This window comes from Sylvia atricapilla, chromosome Z (assembly GCF_009819655.1).
Source record: "Sylvia atricapilla isolate bSylAtr1 chromosome Z, bSylAtr1.pri, whole genome shotgun sequence".
NCBI lineage: Eukaryota > Metazoa > Chordata > Aves > Passeriformes > Sylviidae > Sylvia > Sylvia atricapilla.
This window is the reverse complement of record NC_089174.1, coordinates 36,732,834-36,749,019: the sequence shown is the minus strand read 5'-3', so window position 1 is coordinate 36,749,019 and position 16,186 is coordinate 36,732,834. Positions and strand designations below refer to the sequence as shown.

The 16,186-nt window shown below is 38.2% G+C and overlaps 1 protein-coding gene across 1 annotated transcript in view; it reads right to left on the bottom strand.

Annotated features, from left to right (window-relative positions):
- Nucleotides 1-16,186, bottom strand: part of DAPK1 (death associated protein kinase 1) — an 81,643-nt gene that overhangs the window by 30,123 nt on the left and 35,334 nt on the right. Inside the window, exons 3-4 of the mRNA XM_066339467.1 lie at nucleotides 10,862-11,083; nucleotides 220-358 (exon numbers count right to left, since the gene is read on the bottom strand). Of these exons, the coding sequence (XP_066195564.1) occupies nucleotides 220-358; nucleotides 10,862-11,083 (361 nt within the window). The remainder of the gene's footprint in view (nucleotides 1-219; nucleotides 359-10,861; nucleotides 11,084-16,186) is intronic.

Sequence of the window (16,186 nt, the reverse complement as noted above, 5' to 3'; positions counted from 1 at the left end):
TTAATTTTGTCAGAAGGTGCCATTTCCCCTGAAGAATCTTACAGAGAACTGTAAGAGTCAGTAACTTCTTTCCAATGGCTGAGCATTTCCCTGTCTACATAAGCTAGAAAAACAAAACTATGGCAAAGATCTGCATGATGACTGATTTGTGGCTAGAATGACAAAGGACTTTAATGGATGTTGCTTATAGTTGTTGAAGTCTTTATCTGTTCAACACACCTTAAGATCAAAGTGGGCAATTTGCAGAGAGTGGAGATACTGAACACCATTAAGTATCTGTTTGAGAAATTCTGTGGCTTCCTCCTCTGTGAGAGATTCTTTTTCAGCTAAGAAGTCGAAGAGCTCCCCACCTGCAACACTTGGAGAGCAGAAGCACAGTTACTGACAAGCTTGTTTTAACCAGTGGGCTCCTTTAGTAGAGCTGTCCTTAAACCTTGAAAAGCCTTGAAAAAGATCCAGATGCTTTAAATGTTTCAAATATCAGAAAAAAAGATGAAAATTACTTAATTCAATACCCAAAAGAGTTAGTAATTCCCTTCCTCCCCCTGAAATGAATACAGTAAAAAGAGTCCTACTTTCAGACAAAAAAAAAGTTTAGAAAACCCAAACAAACATGGTTAACAGTATTTAAATTTAAATTAAGTAAAAGCCTCCTGCTTCTGTATGCACATTTAAAAGAATAAAATTAAATATGAAGTAACATGACTCAAAACATACTAACATAATGGGACACTACATTATCTACAAAATAAAACATGAATTGGTTTATATCAGTAAAACATCAGATTTCTACACCCTCGTTGAAAAATAAAAAAATTAAAGCTTATTTTGAAATATTTATTGGCAGCTGTTCTACTATTTAGTTTCTATACTCCCCAGAGCATCCAATTGTTTGAAAATAGATTTGGTTTTTGAAATACTGTATTACATGCAGCACCTATATTGTATTTGTACTCTAGCATGACAATGCCTTTACTACAATGAAACACCCTTAAGACTGTTTCCAGCAAGTGTTCTAGTCCAACAGCAGAAAGAAAAGAGATAAGACAGGCATTTGAGAGAGAGAGAGAGAGAGAGGAATAAAGAGAAATTGACCCTCTTCTCAGCTCAGTCAAGCAGCTCTTGACTCAGTCAATAGCATAAAGAGATACTGAAGTGATCGGAAACTGAAGTGATAGAACTACAGCTATTCCCAAATAACAAACACATATCAGCTGAAGGATGTATGATTACCCACTGTGGCAAACTACTTTTTCCATCTGTGAAAGCAGGGGTATTACTTGGAAAAGTCTTATTGATTGCAAAAATGGTCATAATATCATAATAAGACAAATTCAGAAAGTGCAACCTAATTTTTATTGTTTTTCTCTAGGGAAAGAAAATAATCTTTTCATGATTTAAGGCACTGTTTACAAAACATGAGGTTGTGATTAACATATAAAATAGGTAAATAGTTTGGGCAAATTTCTGGAAATATATTTGACTTCTTTATCATGTCTACTTTTTAAGAGACTTAATCTGCATTACTGTAATGCAAATTGCATGAAAAGTGTATTTTAATGAGTTCTTGGAGCTTTTATTGAGCTGCCTAGACAATAATGAGAGTATTGTTTTGGGTATTATTTGCGTTGTAATATTTTCTGCATGAAAGCAATTACTGAAACGAAGTGCCATTAAAATATAAGAATTATAGACTGTAAAGATGAGAGGTCATTTCAATGATTTTTTGTTGTTGTAGAGACATTAAAATGGAATTCCTAATTATTAAATCCAACTTGTTATTTTACAGAGGCTGGTCAGAAGCATCTTCCAAATAGACACACATGCATATTCTCTCATTGTTTGCTTCTGATTGAAAAAAAAAAAAAAAAAAAAAAAAAAAAGAAAATGTTTTCAGGCTAACGTCAGTATCTCTGCAGCACTGCACTGAATGGTGACATAAATTTCCGACTGTTGGGCTAAAGGCCTTAGCATCCTGTGAAGCTTGCTTCTGCATGTTTACAAGTAGATGTTGGCTGCAGTTGTTGAGTGGCAGTAAATTGGAGGACAGCCTTGCCACATGGAGGAGACAGACTCACTGTGGCTACTGCCCCAGCCTTGGGCAACTGTGGCAGCAGCCACAGCAAAACCCATCACCTGTATGCAGTCAGCATGGTTTGGCACTGGGTAGCTATCACACAGCTTGGGGAACCAGAGAGGAGGGATCCTCAGCAGAGGAAGAGTTTGTAAGACTGCACAAAAAGACTGCATCTGGTCCTCCTTTTCAGCTGCTAGCTGGAAACCCTGCAAAACAGCAAAAGTTCCTGCTGGTGCTTAAATCATGCATCAGCCATCACAAATACTAGAGAAGTACTCAGGCAGGTATTTGCAGCAATGCCCTCTCCAAGCACTGTGCTGTCCACCCTGCAGTCTCAAACAGACTGTGACAGTGTCACACAGGTGTGTTATGCTTCATGGCTGGTAAAGCTTGCTCTTACTCCTGTTGGCATTTTAAAGACATACAGTCTGTGAAACTTAATAGTCATCAATGATTATCACTGATTATACACATCTTATAGAGCCCCCCCAAAAGTTATAATTTCTAAAGTTTGCAACTTTTTGAGATTTCTGCATATGTAAGAGACTCTTCAGCTTCTCCTTACCTGCAATTATTCTGATTCTGTACTGCTGAATACTATTCTTCTGTCTTTAACACAGATTAATTGTGGTGACATTTCTTTAATGCACATCATAAGCCTTATAATTGTGTGCAATAAAATGTTATCTGTATTTCACAGGTAATAAACCTACTGCTGACAAATCTCAAAACTGAGGACCAGAGAAGGTAAAAGGCTTGAAATGTTTTTTTTTTTTTTTTTTTTTTTTTTTTTTTTTTTTTTTTTTTTAACTGAAAGTACATTAGCGAAAGCAGAAGATTTTTCCAATCTGTTGTGTGCTTCTTCGAAGCTTAAGTAATGTTACCCGAAGTGACTTGGCAGCCTTGCTGAACGAGTAGGCGAGTGAAGAGGGACGAGCTGTAAAGCACACAAAGTGTTGTTCCAGAAGCAGCTGTGCCTCTGGTCTGTGGGACTTTGGTGTGCCCCCTCATGTTACACATCTCACTCTTGATGTCTAGGAGGAGATCCTGCGTGGGTTCACCTCAGAAAGAGGGCCACTGAATTCTCCTGCTGGTAACTCCTCAGATGCGGGGGTGAGTTCCAGAACCTTGGGGTGCTGCCATAGCTGGCAAACACAGTGCCCATCTAGCTGCTCCTGCTGCTTACTTATGGTAGGGACATAAAGCATGAGAGAAAAGGATTTTTATAGCAAGGATGAGTAAAATGTTATACTAGCATGCATAAGGAACTTCACCTGGAAGCTCAGAAATGCTTGACTTCCCAGAAAGGTCCCTCTATGCCAGGCAACCTCCAAAGGAGGCCCTTCTCACACGTGCAAGGCAGTGACCCATTTCCCCATGGGAGGCTGTGTTTTTCAGCTTCCTCTTCATGCTTGTCAGGAGGCTGCTTATTCCTTAGTCTTTTGCTGGCTCATAAAGATCTGATACTAAGCTGTACTACCATGGCCATACAAAAGCCCATGGTATCACTGCAAGGCAATCTTCAAGTGAGTCATGGAGGGTTAATATAGGTCCACAGTCAACATACTTTACAAGTTTGACTTCCACAATTAATTGACTGAATTACAACGTCCTCAGTTTTATCAACAGATTTCACCAGGTTTCACAGATTTCATCATTGGATTATAGATGTGGAATAACTAGATGATCTTGACTAGACTTTCAGATATCACAGATGAAGAAATGGGTTAGAAGAAGCCAGTAAAGACACCAGCTGTGTAAGCTACCACAGCCTTCAAAAGCCTCCTAAAATGCTGTTGCGCTGTCAAGTCTATTCCTGTGCCTCAGCCAGTGTAACAGTGTCCTACAATACATAAACACTGCATGTTTTAGTGAACCAGAGTCACCCTCAAAAGTGGAGCCAGAAGGCAAGGAGAGAGCCCCATTGCACCAATGTGGATATCCCATCTCACACACAAAAGCAGTGTTAATCTAAGGAAGAAGGCACAGGTGTACATCAGCCCTTTTGACTGGTATTTTTGAACATCATCTTCTACCAAGAAGTACATTGTTTTCACCCCCATTACAATGGGCCCTTGTTTCTAAATTAGCTTTGGGGATGCTGATGCACAAACACTCTGCTGCAATCTGACTGGAACCAAACCACTGCATGGGTTTCCCAAGCCATGCAAACTTGCTCCCAGCCTGCCTTTGGGCCTCTACAGAGGGGCCCACGCAACCAACATCTGAAAGAATGCTGCCCCCCAACCACTAACTGGATAAAGATGCTTCTTGAAGGGAGTGGAGGCAAGAGGTTCACCAAGCACTAGTGAATCTTCCTGTAGAAAATTTTACAGTATCTCTGCCTGTTATCCCCAGGAAGCACAGAACTTTCAATTCTTCTGTTTGCTGGTAGGAATTACTAGACAGCTTCCTGATGAATTTTTCTGTGCCCTAAGACAACTCTAACTGCCAAAATGCTAGTAAGAAAAGGATGAACAGCAACCTATACCCACCCACACAGATTAACAGAGAAACTTGATTACTAGTCAAGCCATAAATTCCTTTATGGTTGCAAAGCCTCCATGTTCACCTTCACATACTGTTTTCCTCTAAAGCTATAATTCATTCATGTTCCTGTATAAAACCTTTCTGTTTGCATTTAAATTAAGTAATAATTTTGCAGTCCTAATATGTTGTTCAAAAATCATGCTCAATAAAATAAGAGTTTGTGCTTTGTGACAGTCACATCTTAATTTCACCTAATTCTAATGTATTATTGACCATGTTATAACACAGAAAGTCATTAAGGGCTGAATAAACCTATTCCATCATTATAACACGACCTTTTATGTTGTTTTAAAGTAGCAGAGCACATATTTTTAGAAGTGTTTTGTATAAACATTTTCACTAAGAGCAAAGCTAGTATGTGCTATTTCACTGATACTTCTAGGCAGAAGTGCTAGCTTTCTTGAAATGAGAGAAGTAAATTAAAGCTTTCAGCTGACTGCATTCTTTCTTATAAAATACAATAGGGGTAAAAGCATTTCCCAGCCTTCCGAAAGGAAGGTTGACAGATGTGATTGCAACCCACACACCTCCCCCTGGGAAATAAAATACATCACGCCCATGGAAAAAGGATTTCTGGATAGTGCTTTTGCAAGTTGCCAGGCTTTCTTAGCTATGAAACAGAACTATCACCAGATCTCAGAGGAAGTCATTATGGGAACCTACTCAGGGAACTTAGAATCAATTAACCTTCAAAGTCAGCATGGTCACCTCGTAATGACTCAGTCATATGCTATGATCTCACTGCTTATTATGCAATAGCACCTAGGTGACATAATGATTATCTAAGTATTTCTAATGAATTTTAAAAAAATCTACAAATGAACCCTAAACTCTAGGCCCCCACCCCTTGAAGAAACATCTATCTTCCTTAGATTTCAAAACAACATAAACTAAATTAAAGAAGCATGCCATCAATTTATTCCGGTTTTAAAATAGATGCAATTTAATAAATTATCTGAATTCTTCTCTAGTCCAAATATTTCTCCTGTCAACTTGTAAAAGAAACATTTTCCCTAGAGATTCTGTGGTCAAATGTATCTTGTATGACAGCCAGTTGTCAGCTGCATATATTATTACTTCTGTTATATATTCATATATTATTACTTCTGTTTTATGTAACAATAAGGGGGTTTACATCAATTTCACGGCCTTTATGAATCGTGCAGTTACCAACCCACTCCTCAGAAGTACAAAGTGTACAAAACATTTTGAAACAGTAGAACACAGCTGCTAGCTCATTGAGTTACCTACTGGCTGAGCAACATTACACTTCAATTTTCCATTATCTATCTACCAGAAAAATGAAGACATGTTCCAGCATCACCATGCCTTTCCATTTTCATTTGTCCAGCTTCTATTAGAGACATCAACTGTCATGAAATCCTCTCTTTAATGTGCCTAAATTCTACAGTTATACTGAACAAGAAGCATTGGCCTCAATGGCCAGCCAGAATACACATGCCCCCAAACCAGGACTACAATTTAAGCAGTTCAATCTCACTAAGTGTGGGGAGGGAGAGTGGGCTGACCACTCATGTGAATCTTTTCTGCACTCAAACACCACTGGTATTTGGGTTTTCATTACTGAAGTTCCTGAAGTGCCCAGAGTCTGGATAGAGTAGGTGGTTACCTTGGCCCAGCTGAGTGCTGTAGTATTTTAATCTCATTTACAACATTCAAATTTAATATATGAAAAGCATTCCAGTTTAGCAAACAAAAGGGGCAATAACTTTGCTCAGGAACTGCACCATACAGAAACCAATTCTCCCTATGAGACATGCTCACTGTGTGGCAGAGTCACACTAGCTCTAGAGCCTGTCCTGTCAGCTCTGTCAACCCTTTGTTCTAACCCACCTACATATCCTCTGTGCATCTATGTGTGGACCCTGAATTTAGGATTTTGAAATCCACAGGTGGCACAAGATCTACAAATTAGTGTCACAGGGTTTGCTAATCGCCTGTTACATCCCAGAAGCACCAAATATTTAATCATCTTCTCAAATTTCAATGCAAGGTCACTGGAGAATAACTTTCTAATTTATTTATTGGCAAAATTAACAAAAGTCTTAGAAGTATTTCTAGCAAAAGAAAAAACCTGAAAATTAAAGAAACCCCATGAAGACTTCAAGCTTCTCTGGAAGACAGGCTATAACTTTCTTCCTGGGCATAACTGTAAGAAGTTAGATGAAAGCCCCAAGAAGATAGAAGAGAAGTTTAAAGAGTTCAGAGTTATTTGCTCTTACTTACTCTTCAATGATCAAATTGTTATAATTTTTAAACAAGGATGTTTAAAAACATCCTTGCACTGTTCTGTTTTGATTAATAATATGAAGCTACCAAAAAACTCAGAGACAGTGTCATGCACAGCACTTAGTTTAAAAGAAAATTTATGCTTTCAAATGAAGCATAAATTCTAGTATTTAATACCCAAATGCTTCTAACACTTTCAAATACCATTTAAAAAAAATGTATAAAACAGATAATCATCACTCAGAACAATGCTACAAGAGCTAATGACTTAAATTAAGATTTCAAATTCAGAAATGAAGTTATTTTTTTTGCAGAGAAAAGCATGAATACCTAACTCCATCCACAGCTTCCAAGTAAAAGGAGTCAGGTATTGCTATCAAGCCATTTTAGAAAATGAGACCACCTGCATTGCTTTGGTGAATTCTAAGGAATTACTATACAATGTAGGATGAAAATACTAATTTTTTGTGTTGCAGCAAGAAACTATAACCAAGCTCCACAAAGAACCACAGACTGAGTATATTTTACGTCTGCAGTCTGAATAAAGACATAATAAAGTGGAACAGAAAATAAAATGGAAGAGAGAAATTATGCACTCAAGGCCAGAAAAGGGGGAACAAGTAGGTGCAAAACATGCTTGAGGGAAGAAAATAATTATTACTGTGCAGAGACATCTGTGCTTTCTAGCCTGTGAAGTCTGAAAAAAAGATGGCTTCAGCAGAGCTCACTAGAAATAGCTTAGTACTGCTAACACATAACAGACTCTAATTGCTGCAGCTGGATAGAAAAATGTACTATGAAATTCTGACAAATTCAATTATTTGTGTGATAAAAGCAAAAAAAACCCCAAAAAACCCCCTCCAAACTATTAAGGTTTTAATTTAGATGAGGCAAAGATAGTGGCTTCCAGTTTGTATGTAATATATATAACATTCCTTTCAAGACGATGAAAGTGTCCACAGAGTGGGAATCTAAAAGGTTATTTCCAAGTCAAGAAAGGAGACACTTGTCACTAAGACCTGCAGTTATGAAAATACATCTCAATGCTCTAAATATACCAAAAGACTGCAAAATAGTAAGGTTCTTCAAGAATATCTCATGCTTGTCTGTGGCTGCTGAATCTTTTGAGGAAGGATTTGTTTCTAAAACTTTCATAAATTAAATGTGTCATAGAACTTGGGTTTTTGGCAAATCAGTTCACTGATATAAGGTAGTTGAAAGAAAAACTTCCTAACACCTACGTGAATAAAGTACCTCTGTTTTGTATTCAGTGCTGTGAGGACCTACTTGGCTACTGCAATAATTAACCAACTGCTCACATATCCCTGCATATAAATCATATGACCTTGAATAGAATCAGAGAATGGTTTGTCTTGGAAGGGACCTTAAGTTCCATCAAGTTCCAACTCCTCTGCGGGCAGGGTCACCTCCCACTAGACCAAGTTGCTCAGAGCCCCATACAACCTTGAGCACTTCCAGGAATAGAGATCCAGAACTTCTCTGGGCAACTTGCTCCAGTGCCTCACCACCCTCACAGTTAAGAATTTCCTTCTAATATCCAATCAGAGTCTACTATCTTTCAGTTTGATGCCATTCCCCCCTGTCCAGTTAATTGCTCACTCTGAGAAACTGCCAATTAGTAAGACTGAAAAATGTTTAGGAGGCTGTATGCAATATAGCAAACCTCTTGTTGAAGCAGGAAATAAAAATCAATAGTGAACAGGCCAGAGACCCTGTTGCCCTGGGACTGTGTGTGTTGATATATAGCAACAAAAGGACAGCTGCAGTTGCTCAGTTATACAAAATTGTGTCTTTGTGTGGCATGCTGCCTCATAACTGTAGTCAGAAAAGAACACAAGTGCCAGGAAATATACTATGTTCCAATCAGAATGGAAAATGGACGCTTAGGGTAGATTCTGAGGATAGCGAAACAGGTTAATTAATGAGATTTCAGCTTTATTTCTGTTCATGTGAAATTGTTCTGTAAGAACAAAGGCAGTCCAGGGGGTAGGTCCCTAGGCAAAATGCGAATATTAGAATGTTAGAGAAAAAGGATTACATATTTAATGTCTAAGCATGCGATTAAAATGACAATCCCATCTTTTCAATAGCTTTATGTAACATCACGGTGATTTTGAGAACTACAAAACTTTGTAGCAGTTAGCATATTCAAGTTTACAAAGGGACTGCTAACGTCATCTTTTCCTCTTTGACTGTCAAAATAACTAAATGCATTACCTTTGTGATATCCAAAATAGCACTTCTTCAACTTGAAAAACTCACAAAGCAGCTTGGAAAAGTGGAAAAAAAAAATCTCCAACGGAAACTTTATAGGGATTGCTCAGCTCGCAAAACAATTACCTAAATTGCAATGCAAATAGTTTGCTGAATTTCATGCCATCAAGCTTATGAAATATGCAGACTGTCATTCTTCTGCTCAATGGGCAGTAGTGGGTACACACTGACACACACACAGCAGCAACCTATTCCATGTGCAAAGGTGGGGGGGGTGGAGTAGTCCCATTCCTCCTACCACTGGTACATCAATACCAGGTCTCCCTCACAGTTTTCAAGTACAGACACTGGCCTGATTTCACCTGGATGGATTTCAGAGCAGAAGGAGCTGCAGAAGTAACAATACTCTGACAGCAAGGTTATAGAGCATGAGAACGGGAGATTAGTATCAAGTGGGGAGAGGAAGAGGCATCACACTAATTTTTCTGCATATTCACGTCACACTTCAAAGAATTCTGAGCAAAACCCAGAAATAGTAAGAACATAAGGAACTTTTACGTTATACAGGATGACAATTTAGTTTGGAAAAAAACTTGTTTACATTATCCAAAGTTGGCAAACTAATGCAGGTGCATACAACTGGAACTAAAAAACCAAGGCAGGCTACAACTATTATAATAATCACTCACATGCTGGACTAGAAGTGTAAAAATATGTTTGCATAAACATAAAAAGTAGTATTATGCATATATAGACCATAGAAAAAATGAACTCCAAAAGCTACTTCCCAGTTTTCTTTTTAAATCTATACTGTAAATCTACATGTTACTGAAACCATGCAACACTGAAGTACCCTTAGAAAGTGGAAACACCATTTATCAAAGCTAGTGAACAGGAAGACAAAATCTACATATGAAAAACCACATGAACAACCAAGAAAAAGACACAAGTGCTGCTCAAGTTTATGGTACCAAGTCTTCTGCTTGCATGAAATTCTTACTTTAAAGCATGGTTAACTCATACAGAGCAGGTATGGCAATAAAAAGTGCCCAGCATACCATCTGTGTAAAGATATGCACATTCCAGCAGCACTGGCAAACTTTTAACAGGTGACTAATGCTTAACTCCTACAATTGCAGTCTTTGAGGAACTGGAAGCCACACTTGAGAAAATGCAGAAGTAGTCTCTGCTGACATATTTACCTCAATCTATTAGCAAGGACATTGGATGAAAAATTGGGAACTAAACCAATATGAAACAGTGTGAAAGTTCAGTTCTCATTTCAACAAGAGAGAACTGGGAAAATTCTGTTTTGTGTGGGCTAGAGAACGAGAAAAAGCATTCACTGAGGCCACTTTATACCAATACAAAACACAGTAAAATTTGCTAAACTAATCTCCACTTAGAATCTCTATTTTCCTGTGCTCTGATCTTCAAGTCAGTTCATTCAGTTTCCATCTATTCTTCTGGATGCATAACATCAACAGTGATTAAAGTGGAAAGCAGAAAAAAGAAATCCTAAATACACTGATTTTTTTAAAACTTTATAGTGCATGAAGAGTGAAAAATATGTAGAAATCAGGAAGCTACAGCACTGACTTAGAAATGAACATTACTAAGGCTAATCTCTATTTTCTTCTGGGGTGATAAGGAACTTCCATTAAATCACTGCAATCCTCAAAGTGTCTGTTTTTAAAAACCAAAGAAACAAATATTCTCCTATTTGTCCACGTGTCTAGAGTTACTTACAGCTCCAGGATAAGAATGACATCCGTTTTGTTCTCATAGACATCATGAAGTGTAATCACATTAGGATGACAAATCTCTTTTAGTATGCCAACTTCTCGCTCGATATCTTCCCGGCTTACTCCACGACGGCTGGATTTTGTTCTCCTTTTCTTGATGAATTTTGCTGCAAACTGCTGACCAGTACTTTTCTCGCGGCATTTTTTCACTACAGCAAACTGCCCACTAGAAAAAAAAAGAAGAGATGATGAGTGTTCTGTTCAAGAAAATTCAGGGTTAAGAGTAGCCTATTTTTCATGGTGGGGGAAATCAGCTTTTAATTCTGCTTAACCTAAGTACAGTACTGCTTTTTATGCCATCTAGAATAACACTTGGAAAAAACCTAGAAGAGGCAGGAAAGGTAATTTAAGATATGCCTGTTGCATCACACGAATGTACACATTTCAGAACATCAGTAGGTAAAAAGTAACAGTGAGGACCACTGGATTCTTGACAAATATGTGCACTGGGGATTACTGGGCAAAAGTAATGGTTTCTGGATTTCTCCTTTGATATATTTGTTGAATATCTTTTCTTTGTTCTGCAGTTGGGACAATTCGTAGTTTCTTACAATCGAAATGATTTGTCATTACCCTATCCTCAAGTTAGTTTTCAAATAAGTTTTTAAATCAAAACTGGGTTTCCTGACACTGCTTTGGATTTTTGAAGCACAGACTAAATACAATAGTATCAAGAATTACAGTTACTGTATCATCTTGTTAAGTACAAGTCTGAAGACAAGAAAAATGCCAAGGCACTGAGAAACAAACCCCATGTTTGTATTACAAACCAGAAGAACCTCCAGGAAGCTGCTGACTCCAGCACACTATCATTGATTTACAAGCCTGCTGTTGCTGCATGTATACACTGATCAAGAAATCTCCAGGAGTCTAATGTTGACTTAAAGAAAGAACAGGATTTCTAAAACTGTTTTTCCTTTTAAGTTTCTGTAATCTCTTTTAGAAGATTCTCAGGAAATTCTGTTCCTGCTTTTTTCACCATATGAAGGCATCATAGAAGTACAGAATGATACTAATGAGAACATTTTTTGAAGTTAGCCTACCCTGTTAACTGAAGAAGGGCTGCTCCCTAAAGCAGACTTAGAACAGCATATAAATCAGAGCTAGCCCTAATAGATTTGACTATTTGAACAGCCATATGGCATTCAGAGCTGCACATTTCACCATTCCCACATAGTACCCTGAGTGACACACTGTCTTAAACTGCGACATGCGGTTGAACAAGGCTAAAATGAATGTCACTTGTAGAATGGCAGGGCAAAGACAAGACTTCTCATGTGAACTCTTAGAAAGACACTCTAAAGCAGCCACCACCACCTGGGAAATCTTTGAATGCAGCCATGTATAGTGAGAAAACCAAACTTTGAGAGAAGTCTTAAGTCAGCTGTCTTAAGCTGAGGTTTAGATTTATTTTTTGTATTATGATCATCATTCAAATTTCATTCTTCATTGTTTAATGAAATCAATTCATGAACTTGGAGAAGACTTTATGTTGCATGAAAAATAACTTTGAATTAAATTCCACCTGCCCTCAGTTCCACATAAAGTTTTCAAGGATCGGACTGCCATACAGGGTCCCCCACATCGTTATTACAAAATGCAGTGGACAGAGCAGTGCTTCAGAGCACACCATATTCTCCTCTCCATCACACACAGGCTGAAAGACCTGCTTCACTTGCCTGGACTTGGCCTACTAGTGTTATCAGAGATGCTCTTTGACATGTAAGACATTCCAGATCTCTGGAATACCTGTGTCGTCATCCTAAACTGGCAGCAGAGAGCTAGACAAGGCATCTTAATTGTCATCAGCCTTCTCTGCCTGGTTCAGTGCAAATTCACAAAAACTGAGTTTGATTGATCTCCAAGATCTGAGCAATTTAGCACTGTCAGAGTAGAAGTACTTGCACTGCTGAATTGAAAACACAACCTATCTGGATCTTGTTTCCAGCAAGAAAAGCAAGTGATTGTTTCCTATTCTCCTCCACAGCATGCACATCTTCACAGAGGTGCAAAGCTTTATTCAAAATGCAGTCAGTTTTGCAGAAAATTCACAGTTTCAGTGAAACAACAAAGTGGAGTATTAGACAGATGCAGACAGCAACACATCTCCAAACAGCTACTCAAGCTCATGGATCACAAGAAGTCAAAAACTGTTGTCTGTCTTTTGACCACGTGGCTGGCTTTCAGGCTCAAAGTCTGAAATACCTGATAGAGGAAGAAAAATATTTCTGCTTTTGATCCATCCATAGGCTTGAATGCTTCAGGGCTAACCACTTTCTTATTGATGCTCGGTCTCCGAGTTTAGCAAAAGCTACTCCTTCAGTATGTAAGGAGTATTATTTTTGTTTGTTTGTATTTAAGACAAAACAAACAAACAAACAGAAACAACCCTCCCCCACTCACCCCATTCCCCCGCAATCCCTACAATGCAAATTAAACAAACCCAGAAAAAACAACCCCCAAAATATAATATCAAAACCAAAATTATACCTAACATTAGCTCTGGAGTAAAAAAAAAGAAAAACATAAATCTGAAGTACATAAACATACAATATATTCTCATATCGAAGAAGACTTAATTATAAAAGTTGATCGGGATTTAGAGTTGTGTGTTTTACTGACATGAGAACTTTTACATAGTATTATTCATATTTGAATTACACCATTCCCCAAAGCCGTGCTTCTGATGCCTTTAACGCTAAGACTGTTTAATCTTATTTTGGCAATGGGTCAACTATGACGTTGCAGCATGAGGCTGACCTCCTGGAACAAGGGGGTCTACATAAGGGAAGTACATCTCCTCTCTTCTGAGATATGTAATTTCTCTTTTCAGTCTTCCACTATTTTCTGTGTTCACAACAACCTGTTGGAAGGATGCCCTGATCTATAACTATTCAATGTAAAAGTGTTATCAGAAGTCCAATACATTGTTTAAAACATATGATTCTAAAGATTGGTTCTCATCTACACTTTACAGGAGGTGAAGCGCCAAAAATCTTAGAAACTGCTCAAGACTTTAAGAAAGTTATCAACTAACAAGTATCTTGAGTAAGTGCCAGTTACACACCAAATAACCTTCTTATTGTTGCTGTTGTGGTATTTATTCAGCACACAACTGCAGAATTACCTGTATAATTTACATTAAACGCTGTATACACAGATCACGCTTAAGCTGCAATCAAAGGAGTTGTTTCATGCCTGTGATCCCTAAGGCACACTATTTTACAACTCTCTCTAAACTGTTTTAAAAGCAGAGGAGATGTGGAAATCAAGAGGTATTTACTGGGCTTCCCCTTGTAGAATTGCAGCAACAAGCTGATATAAATCAGCTTTGCATGGGCTAACACATAGAATATCCAGTAATATCTTCCCACAGATCCTATATTTTCAGATTCAGCATACATTCATACAGCATCTTCAAAGCCAGAGAAGTCCTTTAGTTTTTTAAGTTCTCTTGCTTTTGTAGGTTTGTTTTAAAGTGCATGGAGTCAAAAAAAAAGACTGCCATTTTAGAATAAAATTACCCTAACCACCCTGCACCCTCTCCCTGAAGTAAATCACAAATTCACACTTAATAAAGTATCTGACATCATTCTTTTTCCACATAGCAGAATCAGGTTAAACAGAAAGACAGGATGACAGCTTGAAGTAAGGACAATAATAATAGTAATTTTTTTTGTAATCTTGTAATCCTTAACTCAGCCAGACCTTAATTACTATCCTAAACCTACTCTTTGTGGGACACTTGGCATACGTCCACATACAGTGATTTTTCAGACTCACTTCAGAACAAGTATTTACCCATTACCTGATCATGATATTTCTGCATTCTTTTTACATCATGAGACACACTGCCCTTTACAATAAATATATGTATAAGCAAAAGTTGTGCAGACAGAGGATGGAAGCACCAAAAACATCCCTATAGGTCAACCTTTATCGGTTCTTAGCAGAATCACAAAAAAATTTACTCATTAGCATGAATTAAGGAAAGTTTTAAATACAGAGACATTTGGTTTAGAATCAAAGGGAAAACACAAAAAAATACTTTCATTTTTTCCACAAGGATCATGGGGGTGGCAGACACCCTGTATTCCTTCCCTCTCCCAGCCGTCTGCACCACCTTTTCCCAGCTAGTTCATTCTGTGAGGGGTAAAAGTCTTGCCCTAAGAATCTGGTGAAAGCCGGAGACAGAGTTGGTCGAGTAACCCCCCAGGGACTAATTTTCTAGTAGTTATTGCCAGAACAGGTCAAGAATGGGGCAATTTTCCACACCATCTTCTGAAGAATGCTCTCAAAGTTTAATGGGAGCAGGAAATAGGACTAAGGGAAAGGCATTAAGTTGCCATCAGAGTAATAAGATGCCTTGGTATGTTTCTAACATGTAGGCATTTTTCTCCTATTTAAAAAATCGATATCCAGTACACAACTCTGAAAACACAATGTACTGACGTTCAACTACTTTTAGTATTTGTTTGACTGCTTTGCTTTTTAAAATTACACTAATCCAACAGAAGAGATTTACATAATACTATTAGATTAGCCTGTGAAAGAAACTGCAACTCAACCACAGGGCCACTTGTTTCCTCCAACAGAACACCTATCAGCCTACTGTACACACTCCTGCCTTTCCTCACAGATCTACTCCAGGGAAGGCCAATGGACCAGAGGATGTGCAGCCCCAGGAGCATTCCAGGATCAGTCAGCTCTGCCAGCAACCACTGCTTTCCATTACAGCTGTTTGTCACCAAAGGCATCTGACCCGCTTCTGCTAATAAGGCTAGCTCTCACAAAACTTGCTGGTAAGGCAGCAGTATGCAAGTCTTTTCCAAAGAAAAGAAACATTTGTCCACAAACTTGACCACTTGGTAACATGAAGGACCAGCATCTATATACCTGGCAGGAGAAGGAGCTGGAATCACTTGAAGCCTATTAATCACCATAAACTTATTTCAGGCTGCACATAAGCAGCTATAGGAAAGGGCACAAGTGGCCATAGTGTAACAGAAGTGGTAATTTTGGGAGTCACATGAAAAAAGCAGTGCTAAAGAAAAGATAAAAGAGACGTTGAACATGATATCGTATTTAAGCTAAAGAGAAAATACTCCTCAGATGATACATAAGTGACTAAGCAAAAGAATAAACTAGCTGGAAACTGATGGTGGACCACAGAGATAACTGTTAAGAACTGGCCCTTTCAAGTTCTACTAGTATAGAAAAGCAATCGTAAGGGTTTAACTAGATCTGACTGTGGAACAATAAACAGTTG